Source organism: Impatiens glandulifera, chromosome 7 (assembly GCF_907164915.1).
Source record: "Impatiens glandulifera chromosome 7, dImpGla2.1, whole genome shotgun sequence".
NCBI classification, from domain to species: Eukaryota; Viridiplantae; Streptophyta; class Magnoliopsida; order Ericales; family Balsaminaceae; genus Impatiens; species Impatiens glandulifera.
The window spans coordinates 43,621,324-43,635,381 of NC_061868.1; the positions used below are offsets into that span (position 1 = coordinate 43,621,324).

A 14,058-nucleotide genomic window follows, 5' to 3' on the forward strand; every position below is an offset into this window, starting at 1 on the left:
ATTTTACATAAATAAATATAATTAACTAAAAAGAATTGGGATTTGTATAATATTAATTAGACAATTATTAAATGTGAGAAAACAATTTATCCTCCAATGCATTTATCCATGAATAAGTTTCTTCATGACATATCTCAGAGAACATACCTTCCAATATATTTATCTTACAGTTTTTTCAAAAGTATTTATTTGGGTCATTAAGTCTTATTTATTTTAACTTTTTTTATCATATTTATTTATTTATTTATTTTTCTAAGTGTAAAAATTAGTGTAGGGATATTTTATTTATTTACTTATAAATGAGTAAATTTTTTATATTATTCATGTCTAATCAATCCATTTTTAATATCAAATAATATTATTTAAAAAATATATTTCTTTTATTTTTTTTTTATATATATATTTTTTCTTTTGACAGGGTATTTATAGTTTTTCTTGTTCCTACTATAGCTAACTAGGCACGACCTAGGGCCCTCTTACACTTTCTCACACGGTTATTCAAAATTCAGATTTTTTTTTATAATATTTGATCCTTAGTTAGTATATTAGTTAATTTACCGATAAATTTATTATATTTATTTAACTATTAAACTAAAAAATATAAAAATATATTTTTCCGTTTAAGTCGCCCAACTTCCCATGGTCAATAGTATAACTGTGTAAACTCACGTATTCATCTATATTATTAAGTTATTCTATCTATATTATTAAGTTATTAAATATTAGTATAATGTTTCTTCTTAATGGTGTATTTTTAAGTGAAAATGGTATCTTGAAATAAAAAGGGTCTTAATTTATTTTAAATTTTATTTCAATTGAGTTTATTTAAAAAAAAAATAACAATATATAAATTGGAATTGCCTGTACTATCATTTTAGAAAATTATTATTTTGTCTCAATTATATTAAATAAAAATAATACTTTTATATTTAGAATGAAAAAATGTATATAATAAAAAATATTTTATTATTCTATCATTTACAAATATATATATATATATATATTTTAATTTAAGAAATTAAAATTTAAAATACTTTATATATTTTATATATTTGGTAAATCATCTTCTAAACAATTTTATTTTTTTAATTTAAAAAAATAGTATGGCCTGTCTTATTTGTTTTTTTTTTTAAATTAAATTTGTTTTTCTCTCTCATTTTCTCTGTCACTTCAATCTTTTCAATTATTTTATATCTCCATTTAAAATATTATTTTATCTTTATCAATTTTTCTAAATTTTAAATTATTAAACTCTATTACTCAATGGCACATTCCTAATTTTTAACAACAATGGAGACTTAAATGTCCCAAAACACATTCTATTCAAATAACCTTATTCATATTTCATAAAAAAAAAATTTTTTTTTTTGTCACTTTAACCAAAATAAACTAAAAAACCTAATTCTAATTTAGGACGGCCTATGTTATGTTTTTAATTTAGTAAATTAACTTGTGGATATCATTTGTTTCTCTTAAAAATAAACAAAAAAACTCATGATAAATAAGTTGTTCTAATATGTTATATTAAACAAATATTTTAATAAAATATTTAAATTATTTTTATTATATTTTATTTAAACATAAAAATTAGAAATGAATTACTATTTATAATTTAAATAAAAAAATAAAAAATCAAATACAATTTCAATAATCCAAATCCAACTCTCCAAATTTCCTATTTCCTATAAGATGCTTTTCTTATTCATTTCCTATAACTTAATTTTCTCCAAATTTGTTCTCCCTCTCTCTAACAATGGAAGATCAACCTCATCAAGCGCCGCCGCCAACTCCGCCGCCGCAGCCACAAGGCCCACAACCAATAAAAATGGCACCAGACCAAGAAAAGAACAACAATATAAACACCCGACACATGTCCCGACCAAACAACACCCCACGAGGTATAATCATCTGCACAGCCATCATCCTTATCTTATCCGGTATAACCATCTTCACCCTCTGGTTCATCTACCATCCCAAAAACCCATCATTCACCATCGTCGGCGCCGCCGTCTACGCCCTAATCCTAACACCATCGCCACTCTCCTCCATTTCCACCTCCATGCAATTCAACATCCTAATAAAAAACCCAAACAAGCGCGTCTCCATCTTCTACGATCGCCTCACCACCTTTATATCTTACCACGATCAAACCATAACTCCTCCGTTCGAATTACCACCGGTGTTTCAAGAAAAACAGGGCACGGTGGCACTGTCGCCGGTGATCGGAGGAGGAAATCCGGTGCCGGTATCGGCGGAGGCTTTGAATGGGTTGAGCTTGGATGTTGAAGGATATGGAGTTATGCAGTTGGGAGTGGTGGTGGTTGGGAAGTTGAGATGGAAGATTGGATTATTTACAACGGGAAAGAAATCGGTTCATGTTCGGTGTGACGTGGCGGTTAGTGTTAAGAATGGATCTTATGGTCAAGTTCCTTTATTGCCTTCTCCTAATTCATGTCATGTTAATGTATAATTTATTTAATAAAAAAATATCATCTTTTTAAAAAGAGGTTACTTTAGCATTTGGGTATAGCATCTTTCTTTTTCACCTTCTTTCTTTTGTTATTACCAAGCTAATTGGAATCATGTTCTACATTAATTTTACTTTTTTTATTTATTAAAAGATAATGATACTATCCTTATTTCAAAAACTTTATTTTTTATTTCTATAAATTAAGTTATACTTTCTTGGAAAAATTAGTACCACTTCAGGTGTATTTACAAAAAAATATCTGAATGAAATAAGTGAATTAATGCAACAATCTAATTCTCATGAATTAGTTTTTAAAAATAAAATAATAATTTTATTTGTAGGTTTAAGCCTAGCTCGGCAGATATGCCTAGTTTAGTCGGATGAATTCAGGATTTGGAATTAGTTGCAATTAACAAAATTTGGGATAGACTTGAAAAATTGAAGGAAAAAGGTAAGAGTCTCATTTCGGTGAGGTTCAGGTTGGTGGGTTCGGTTTATCAAGTTAACGGGTTGAGCGGTAGTAATTCAGGTTAAAATTTTTAACATGAACCTGACCTGTTTATTTGTAATTGACCCGAACACGACCTATTTACCTAATCCAATGTAATTAATTCAAATATCTTCATTTCAAATTAAAATGACATTAGCACAAAACAAAAATTAAGTTAAATCACAAATGCGTTTACAAAAAGTTATAAAAAAAAAATTAATAATTGAGTGAAAAAGAAAAATACTAAACTCAACAAAAGAAAATTATAAAATGTCTATTTTGTGTTATTTCAGATTAACCTGATTTTCACATGTAAACATCAAGTAAACAAGTCCATCTGATTTTGATCCGAACTCAAATATACATAATCATAACCTGATAATTTCGTGTTCGGATCGCGTTTTCAGGTTAGGTTCAAAAGTAAATATTTTATTGATGAGTTAATTAAGAAGAATTTTGACATTATTCTATTATAAAATGTTTTTTTTTTCTGATGGACCAACATAAATGGGGGTAAACCCGACCCTAATGTAAACCTACCCTTCTTCGGTAGGACTTAAATTGGTCATCATTATTTATTTGGTATAATTTTTGTATAACATAGAATCAATTCTTTGGAGTAGCATTGAAATTGATTGTGTTGGGTATAATTATTTTTATAAACAACTGGAATCAAACTTTATTGAGGTTCTTTATGGAAATACTACATTAATTATTTTTCAAAAAAAATTGCTTCAACTATTTTTCTCCTATGAGGATCTCCATTTTGTTGCCATCTTTTTCTCCATCTTTCTGCAATGAGGGATTAATAACTGTTGATTCGTGGCTCTTACCCCATAGAAGAATATACATGCCGATGACTACAAATATGGATCCGATAATACTGTCAAAAGGAGGAGAAAATAACAACTTATAAGAAGAATTAATCAATTAAACGAATAATTGATTGTAAGTACATATATCTACCAGCCGAGGTGAATTTGTTCGAGTAAAATGAAGACATCAAATATTGCGACGAATATTTGAATGGTAGGACTAAACGCGGCTGTAAAGACAGGGCCTTTTTTCTTTACGCACCACGACATTACAACGTAACACAAACCCGACCCCATCATTCCCTACATTAAATTCTTTAATTGTAAATATATGTGAGCAATTTATATGTCAAAAGTTAAATAAATTATGCAACATTTTTTTTAATTACTGCATATATGACGGATGATATATCAAAAATGCCCTTGGGAATCCAAGACGACGAGGATTTCCTTTCAACAATCAATGTCAAGACAGCCGACTGAATTGCGCTGAAAAAAGACAACATGGCGGTGCTCGAGTATGGACAAGGATAAATCTTTCCAATCTCGGCTTGCATAAGGAACCAAGAAGACCACATTAAACTTCCAACCGCCAAAACTATAATACCAATGGTACGTTTCTTGTTCTCGCGATCTAAATCTTCACGATCCACTTCCTTGATCCCAAACGCCATTCCTTTATATAGGCTCAACACCAACACCCCTCCAATCGAAACCAATGCTCCCAAAATCTTAGCCCAACCGGCTCTACTCTTCGCATTGGCTTTCTCCATCCTACAAATTTTATTTTATTTTATTGGAAACACACATGATTTAATATTATAAAGTTGTTGTGTACTTGTGTTATATGTTACCCAAAGAATATTGCCAAAACAAATGTGTTAATTGGGACCATGTTGAGGAAAGCCATACTAAACGTAACCGATGTATAATCCAACCCAACCAAGAACAAGTATTGCACTAGAGTCGCGCTGAAGATCAATCATACGAGAAATTAAACCATTTGATAAAACAAAACGGGTAGTAATAATATTTAAATTATAATTTACCCAATAAGCGCGTTTAGAAACAGATTACAAACTACATGAAGGGTAAGCTTGTGACCATCATTCCTACAATAAATGAAAGTAATTCTTAGTGATTAATTCGACGATTAATTCAACGATTAATTCAACGATTAATTCGATGAAACATACATACCTTTCTCGAAAATAAGCCAATGGAGAAAGGAAAATGGCAGCAACAGATTGTCTATAGGTGACAATTACTAAATGACTCATTCCACCATTGATGATAATCTTCTTGAAAAGAACATTGACAGTTGCTAGAACAAAGTTCACAACTATCATGGCAACAAATGGCTTACTTTGTTCAAAGCTAACCATGATCAATCACTACAAAAGCTTGTTAATTGATTAACTTGTTAAGTCTTCAGATCATTAACATCATTACATTGATGATATATATATAAATATGGTGAGTGAACAATTAATTTTGAGCTTTTATGATCATTGATTTGACAAATATATTCTCTACATTGCCAAAATGATGTGCCAAGACCCCTAAAAGGCTACATATTTGTTTTTAATATATGGAGAGTGAATCAATTTTGTAACTGTTGCTTAAAATATATATGTTTTTAGCTTATCTAATATTCCTACATCATTGTCAATGACATCATCCTTTGTAGGTCATCCAATTACAAAACAAACCTAGGCAGGGTAATGGTACCCGACCCCATAGGTATCCGGCCGCCCCCACCTCTATCGGGTATGGTAAATCAGGAACCAATTTTTTTAGGTCAATATCGGGTCGCTACAGTTATTGACCCGTATATACTGGAACCGAAAGCGTAGAGACCAATTTATTTTATTTTTAATTTTTAAGACAAACAGGTCTGAATCGGGTACCCGAAAACTCGAACCCAATTTTTCGGCGGGTCACCCAATACCCGAAATTTTGCCTGACCGCTAAAACATCTCATGGTTGTCTATTCATTTCGAATAAAGAAATGATAAAAGAAACCCTAGCAATTTGAGGATTAATCACCAAAAAGATGAATTGATTCAAAGCATATGGAATCAAAAAGGAAAAAATAAAAGTTAGATTTGCAATTTTAAGTATTGCCCAGAAAAGTGGAATAAACAACTTGAGGCATATTATAAATATGATAATATGATATGACTTCCATTAAGAACAGTGTGTGTGAGAGATGTCTATTCTCTAGCTAGCTAAACTCTATTTCGATAGAAAGTTAAGCTTTTTTCTACATAAAAATGAATTTCATCCCAACATAGATATGACCTAACACAAATCTACTCTGTTAGTTAGCCAAATTAATACTATCAAACATTAAAATGAGATCATCATGATACAACCAACCAACCAACCTTGATTAACCCTTAACCCTCCTCCTCTTCTTCTTCTTCTACTTCGTCGTAGTCTTCTTCTTCTTCTTCGTTAATATTCCCAAATTGCAGAACCGCCATTCTGTCCATCTCAGACAGTCGAATCTCTTCACCCGCTGCTGCTGCTTTATTATTATTAGTAGTAGTAGTAGTAACTTCTTCAACTGTTGAAGCAGGGATTACTCTTGTCTCCTGACTATTCTCTTCAAAGTCTGCATTCAGATCGATGTCTAGTAAAGCTGGGCTAGCACTAACAGAGTCAGCAACTGCTTTTTTGGCACTGTCTTCTCCCCTTTCTTTGTTTTCTTCTTGAATAACCACATCCATTGGAGGTGACCTCCCCGGACTTGGATGCTTGCTTCCGGAAGGTTCCAATTCAATGTCGTGTTCTACTTTAGAAGCTGCCCTTCCTCTCCCGCGTCCTCTACCTCTTCCCCTCCCTCTTCCTCTACCACTGCTGCTCGCATGGCCTGTCTCATTCTGCAATTAAAATAACAATCGATCCTAAGTTGAGCAAATAACCAAATGAGTTGCCAATTAACAAGTACAAAATGCAATAGATGGCTTTGATCTTTGTTTTGTTTCTCAGGTTTATGTTCTGTAATTGCAAATTATAATACTCAGAAAAATAAAAGCGAGAAGATGGATCCTACCATCCTCCTAGTCTTTGTATCCTCGTCACTATCGTTTAATTCATCTCCCGGAGCTTTCCTGGGTAAACAAAGAAACAAAAGTATCTATAACCGTTAAAACCAAAGCATATAAACAAAAATGAAAACAAATATTTAGAAAAAGGTTACTAATGATGGTTTACCTTCTTCTTGACACTGCCCGATCTTCCCCAACAGAAGAAGCAGTAGCAGCTTCGGAGTGACCATAGTCTGGAACCTTATTCACAACATCCCTCAGAAAATCAAAGACGTTATAGCTTTGTACACAATGTTTTCTGCAATTCAGACAACAAATAGGGGAGATTCAAAAACAAAAACTACTGATTAAATAATTATCTTCTTTTTTTCTGACAATGATAGTAAAAACAAACAAACAAACAAACATCGGGAGATATTCCTATAAAATCCTATGTTGTCTAGCCCAGTTACAGAGTTCATGAGCTGACTGCAACAACTCTAGGTAAAAAAAAAAATACAGGGGAAATGAAGCAGAAGAACACATAAAATGCTGAAGAATACAATGAGTAAACAACTATCCATTTACTTACAAGTGAAGTGCACTCATCGTCTTTGCGCCTCTTTGAAGTGTTATGTCGTATGTACGATCGCAGAGATCTTGCAGAAACAATTCCAACGCTTTTGCTGCAACATCATCCCACCATACATACAAATAAATTACTAAATACAGGAACAGGAACAGCCATACAAACAATTGAATGTAAAAGATTTGTGTTTAGAAATCACTTACAAACAAGAACAGGAACAGCCATAGCAATCTTCCCAACATCTTCATCTGCTTGCATTATCTTCTTAATCCGAGCCTGTACAGTTTCAATTCGTTTTTACAATGAAATGAAAACATATAATCCAGTATACACGGTTGAATTCAAATAAGATGATTTAAATCTTCACAAAAGTCAAACAAACCCTAATCTCTCAAATATAGGTTACCTATTGATTCAAAACCCTAACGACGAGTCAAAAACAACAGAGATGTGATAATTAAAATCCAGGTAACGACAGGTATATCAGTATTATATTAACCTAAACAATCATCACATGCTTGATTCAAATCCACACTCCTTATTATACATAAGACAAAATGAAAAAGAAATTTAAAAAAAAAAAGGAAATCAAAAGAGGAGGAAAGAAAGAAAGAAGAACTCACGGCAGGAAAACGAGTGTCGAGCTTCTTCCTCATAGAGTCTGATTGTGGATCTCGTAATCGGAAGTGGAGACGAAGAGAGCATAAGAAATTAGACGGATATGGATCAAATAGAGAGAATTAGATCGGAGATGAGTGGATTCGAAGTGAAGAATAGCTGTGATCACAGTGAATCGTCGTCTCCTTCTTCGTGCATGGCAATCATCATCTTCTCGTCCGATGATGCGTCTGAGTAGAGAGAGAAAGAGAATCTGGTTTGGGGGTATACACAACAGAAAGCCTGCTCGTGCGGCTTGGCTACAGCGAAATCCTATTTTATTTATGGATTGTATTTGTTTGCATATTTTATATTACTTACTTATAATAATTTATTGTAGTTATAAAATTAAGTGTTTGTTTTGTTTTTTTAAATAAATTTAAATCTAATTTTAATAAATGTTAAATTCTATCAAAAGCTTGTTACTACATCCAAAATCAGAAATGAGATTTCAAAATTTTGGACATGAACTCAAAATATTTGTAAATTATTTTTAATTAGCTTTATTATCTTTTATGTTATATTTATTTGTTAGTAAATATTTTTTCTTATATTTTCACTTTTGTTACCTGATTGGTTAATCTTGTTGTGTTTTGGTTAGGAGTGTTTAATATTCGGTCTAAATCGAATATATGACTAAATTCGAATTTAGATACAGTTTTCGGTTTGGTTTTCGAGTTTAGGTTTCAACTCGAAATCAAACTGAAAACCGAATTATTTTTTATTTTTTATTATTTATTTTTATTATATATTATATAATTTATTATATTATTAAATTATCACGGACCTCATACTATATCTTTAATATCCAGCCCAATAATTCAGTAAATCAATAATTTCTCATTCATTTTTTCCTTTTCTTTAGTCGTTCACCTTCCTAGCCTTTCTTGTTCACTTTATCTATAACTTTAAAAATATCTAAATTCTTCGCATATCTAGCTATTTCACTAATAATATCATCACCGTCAACAACACTTCTCCACCGCCATATATTGTCATCATCAATACATTTTATTTATGTCTTTTAATCGACGAATATTGACGATGAGTCACTAAGCTTAATTTGCGTGATTTATATATATATTTTTTAATTTAAGTAAATAAGATCTCTCTAACAACTTAATTATTTTGTTAACTCTTTTAAAAAAAATTCTTTCATCTTATGAGTAGGTTATGTTCAGGTCTGAACCGAATATCTGACCGAATTAAAATTTATCAAATTCGAATTTAATCAAATCGGTTCGTTTTTCGAATTTGCTTAAAAAAATAAAAATTCGAAGAACCCGAACCGAAAACTCGAATAATTCGAAAACTGAACTGATGAATCCCTAGATTTGGTAAACATTTTTTCTTATAATAAATTTTGTTATATTTATTTGTTGGTAAACATTTTTTCTTATATTTTCACTGTTGTTACCCAATTGGTTAATCTTGTTATGTTTTGGTTAGGGGTGTTCAATATTTGGTCTAAATCGATTATCTAACTGAATTCAAATAAACCGAATTAGAATTACATTTTCGGTTTTCGAATCGAATTATAAACCGATTCAAATTTAAATACGGTTTTTGGTTTGATTTTTGAGTTTAGGTTTCAACTCAAAAACCAAACCGAAAAATGAATTCATTTTATTGTTATTTATTTTTATTATATATTATATAATTTATTACATATTATATATTAAATTATCATGGGCCTCATACTAATCCCTAATATCCAGCCCAGCCCAATAATTCATTAAATCTATAATCCATCAATTATTTCCTCTTTGCGTCCACCTTCCTAGTCTTTGTTGTCCTTCCAATTGTCCACCTCATCTATAACTTTTAGAATATCTAGGCTATGAATCACTAAACTTAATTTGCGTGATTTATATTTTTTTTATAATTTAAGTAAAAAGATCTCTTTAACAACTTATTTATTTTGTTAACTCATTTAAGATTTTTTTTTTCATCTTATAGGTATGATATGTTCAATATTTGGTCTGAACCGAATATCTGATCGAATTCAAATTTATCGAATTCAAATTTAATCAAATCGATTCGGTTTTCTAATTTGCTTAAAAAAATAAAAATTCGAAAAACTCGAACCGAAAACTCGAATAATTCAAAAACCGAATCAATGAACACCCTTAGTTTTGGTTGAGTTTATAACATTTTGTACATTTCATTATTTTTATTATTTTTAAATTATTCTTATTTATATCATATTAGATAGATTTTATTTAAAAATAATCAAATTTATTAATATGTTTAAATATTAAATTGATATATTTATAAATTTTATTCATATATCATATTTTAATTAGTAACCAAATTTGTAAACAAGTTTGAGAAAAAAAAACATTTTACAAATATTTTTTTAATATCTTACTAAATATTAATTTAAATAAAATAATGTTTTGAAGTATTATTTAACTGTATATATTAAGAAATTTAATAATATATATCTGTTCAAACATAGTTTCACACACACAAAAAAAATACTCAGATATATATTTAGAATGCAACTCAAATTGTTCGATTTAGTCACATCCTAGAAGCCCTAATAATAATATTATTATTATGATCACTTACAAACAAACAAAAGTTATCTATCGTTTGTTTTCAATCATTTGATCATATAATTATTAAATTTGTTTAGTAAATCCAAATAATTTTTTCATTGACCATTTTCATCGTACAAACAAATCTGAGAAGCTGCTGCCATTTGTCATTCTAAAAATCAAGTCTTTCTACCATTCCATGAAATTTCCTAAAATATTGTTTCAACTTTAGCCCTTCTCAATTATCCATAGAATTTGATAATGTACAGCATCCTTATATTTCATTATATTGAGTTTACTGAAGTTTTTATTTAATATTTAAAATAGTCAGTAAACAAATATCAAATATAGTGTGACACTGTAGTAAATATGAATTAAAAATATTATAATTTTTATATAGTTTAGTGTTCCTGTGACAGATCGATATAAGAAGGTACATATAAATATAATTTTTGGTCAAATAAAAAAAACTATTTACAATTCTTATACTTATTTAATAATTTCAAAATTTGTAAATATAAGCTGCAAACAACATTTGTATATAATTAATTTCTTTGGTGAATACAGTATGTATTGGTGCCTCACCAACTGCCAACCACTTAACTAGTTCAAATTTATTTTCAAGCTTTTGAATTGATAATGTATTTCCCATCTTAGATAATATACTTAAATTTTTTGAATTAACAAATTGGAACATCTTCCCTGTTACATAAGGTATGTAATAAAATAGTGACTTTCATTTTACATCCAAATTTTATAATGTCAGTTTTTATTGAAAACTTTAAATATGATACAATGACTATGTTTAGAGGAAATGTATTAAAATTATTTTAGGAAAAATTAAGTTATCACAACTCAAACCCAAAGTTACCCATAAAAGATATTTATAGCCCATTTGTAAACAATCTTTTCTTTAATCTCAATTTGTGTTTAATCAAAAAACTTTAATAAATTTATGTCTAATTAAAATATGTTTAAAAAATGTTTTCTCAAATAGATAGACATATGGTTGAAATATTGACAAAAAAAAAATGTCTTTAAAAAATTTATATACATTTTTTCTGTTGAAACTTAATTTAAAAAAAAAAGTTTTTAAATTGTGTAATACATATGAGGAGTGATTATTTATGTAAAATTTAATGATGATTTTAATAAGATACATCCTCCACTTTTTCATTAAAATGCTTCTATTTATTTTTAAATTTTGTAATACTATTTCGGGAAATTTGACTAAATGACCTTAAAGATGATCTTATTTGAGTTTTTGACTGGCGCATAAAATTAAATGGGTTGGTGACACCTTTTTGTTTTTGAACGAAAATTCTCCCGTTGTGAGACGCAACTGGATGCTGTGTGAAAAGTCCACAAACGCGAGACACAACCGGCGTTCGCGAGATGAAAAAATATATTTTTTTGAAAAATAAAAATAAGTTGCGTCTCGCGAATGCTGGTTGAGTCTCGCGATTGTGAACGTCTCGCGACAGGGACAAAATCGTCCAAAAAAAAATAAAGATGCACCAGCGCATTTAATTATATGCGCCTATCAAAAACTTAAATAAGACCATCTTTAAGGCCATCTCGTCAAATTTCCTTACTATTTATTAGAATAATGACTTTATTTCAATTAAAAACATTTTTTAAAATAAAAAATAACTCAGTAAAATTGTATGTTTTAGACACTTTCTTTCCTATAACTATCTTACAAAATTAAATAATAAAAATATTTGTATATTACCGTTGAAAAGTGTGGTTTGATAGTTTATCTAAGATGGAATTGATCAATTCACTAATTTTAAAATATTTGTATATTAGGTCAGAGAATTGTGATTATCTATATTTAATGTTGTATAGAATTGAAAGAGGGAAGTGTTCTTATTGAATCTAGTCTTTTGAAATCGAATACCTAGCTTGGGATTCTTCTAAATTCTCTGTTATCATATGAGCAAGTTCATGAATGATTTACGTCGCCTCTTTAGTTGACGATTGGGGAAAACAACGCGGTTGTAGCAATCCAAAATAAGCATCGAGTTACCGATCTTCTACTGCATAGTATGTAAAGAAATTCTCCGATCTCATCTAGTTATAGTTTTATCTTTATTGTGCAGAGTGATCATCACTTGTTTGCGTAATTTCATTCTTTAAAGAGTTTGATGTTTGTGCTTATTTTGTTAGGTCGGAATGGATGCTAACAGTTACCTGTCTACCCAAGGTGATAAGTCTGCTGTTGACTCTGGTGATTGGAAGTCCCAAATACCACCTGATGCAAGGCAACGGATTCTGAATAAGATGTGAGTTATTGTTTTGGCTATTAGGTGCTGTGCTCTCTTGTGTTCTTATAATGTTTCCATAAGGTCCAATTACTTCACTTTTTTGTAGCTTTCATCAATCTGATACAGTCTTACTACTTTTGTTTCTCTACTATTTTAGCAGCTGATATAGTCAAAAGATTTCTGCAGCTTCAAACTTAACTGATCAGTCTTTGTTTTCTAAGCAATCTATTAATTATGTTTGTTTAGGAGTTAGGACTATGATTAATGAAGTGAAGTGAAGTTCAGTGTGGTTGTTGTGTGCATTAAAGTGTTATAGAGTTCAGTTTCTTCTTCATGCTATTCTCTTCTTTTGAAAAACAACCCTTTAGATTGTAGCTCTTGTTAAATTACATTGCTTCAGTAAGTACTTGCATACCAATTTTGAAATATGCTTCATTGTCAATCAAACTATTTATTTATGGAAGCTTTGGGACTGAATCTTATTCTCTTGTCACACTCCACGTGTTAATCTTATTTTTTGATCGTAACATTAAGTTGGAACACGCTATTCTGTCCTCTACATGTGATTTTTATTTTTTGAACATTAATTGTGCAACTGTTTTATGGATAGAGTGGATACAGTGAAGAAACGTCGTTCTAATAATGATGGGCCAGGAGGACTGCAAGATCTCAAGATAAATGCCTCAAGATTGGAGGAGAATATATTCTCTGCTGCCACAAACAGGGTACAGAAATTGTTACTTCTCCCTCATATTATTTGTGTTTTATCATCAAAGAACATTATCCATGTTTTAGTTCTTTAGTTTATGTATCTGCATAGCTGCAGAACAATACCAAGGCATCCCAACTAGAAAATAAGGAGATTTGTAGAATTATCTTGAAGGAAAATAATTCCAAGATTGGAATGTTGAGAAAATCAGCAGCAAATATCAATCAATTAGACTAATTGATTTGTAAATCAATCAATTAGACTAATTGAATTGGCCGTTGATTATCAATTACATGATTTTACTATTTAATTATTTCCTTTTCTGCAAATGTAATTTTACTATTTAAGCACTAGACGTCTTATGTAAGAAGCACACAACCTAGTTAAATGGTTAAGTATGTTAGCGGGCTATGTGCTTAAAAAAAAAATGTTGAGAAAGTCAGCAGGAAATATCAATCAATTAGACTAATTGTCTGATTT

General features: G+C 30.0%; 3 protein-coding genes across 3 annotated transcripts; 1 reads left to right on the forward strand and 2 right to left on the reverse strand.

The window, feature by feature from the left end:
* The first annotated feature begins 1,753 nt into the window (after window positions 1-1,753).
* On the forward strand, window positions 1,754-2,470 carry LOC124910006 (NDR1/HIN1-like protein 1). Its single transcript, XM_047450631.1, has one exon. The coding sequence runs from the start codon at window positions 1,754-1,756 to the stop codon at window positions 2,468-2,470; it is 717 nt and encodes a 238-aa protein (XP_047306587.1).
* A 1,228-nt stretch (window positions 2,471-3,698) lies between these two features.
* LOC124910007 (WAT1-related protein At3g30340-like) lies at window positions 3,699-5,217 on the reverse strand. The gene is made up of 6 exons (XM_047450632.1): window positions 4,976-5,217; window positions 4,825-4,887; window positions 4,630-4,746; window positions 4,165-4,549; window positions 3,927-4,078; window positions 3,699-3,843 (listed from the first exon to the last, which is right to left on the reverse strand). The coding sequence occupies exons 1-6, from the start codon at window positions 5,158-5,160 to the stop codon at window positions 3,699-3,701; spliced, it is 1,047 nt and encodes a 348-aa protein (XP_047306588.1). The 5' UTR covers window positions 5,161-5,217.
* Window positions 5,218-5,911: 694 nt separating this feature from the next.
* Window positions 5,912-8,311, reverse strand: LOC124945755 (dr1-associated corepressor-like). Its single transcript, XM_047486245.1, has 6 exons — window positions 8,023-8,311; window positions 7,603-7,675; window positions 7,403-7,496; window positions 6,998-7,129; window positions 6,837-6,894; window positions 5,912-6,663 (listed from the first exon to the last, which is right to left on the reverse strand). The coding sequence occupies exons 1-6, from the start codon at window positions 8,053-8,055 to the stop codon at window positions 6,178-6,180; spliced, it is 876 nt and encodes a 291-aa protein (XP_047342201.1). The 5' UTR covers window positions 8,056-8,311; the 3' UTR covers window positions 5,912-6,177.
* Window positions 8,312-14,058: the final 5,747 nt, after the last annotated feature.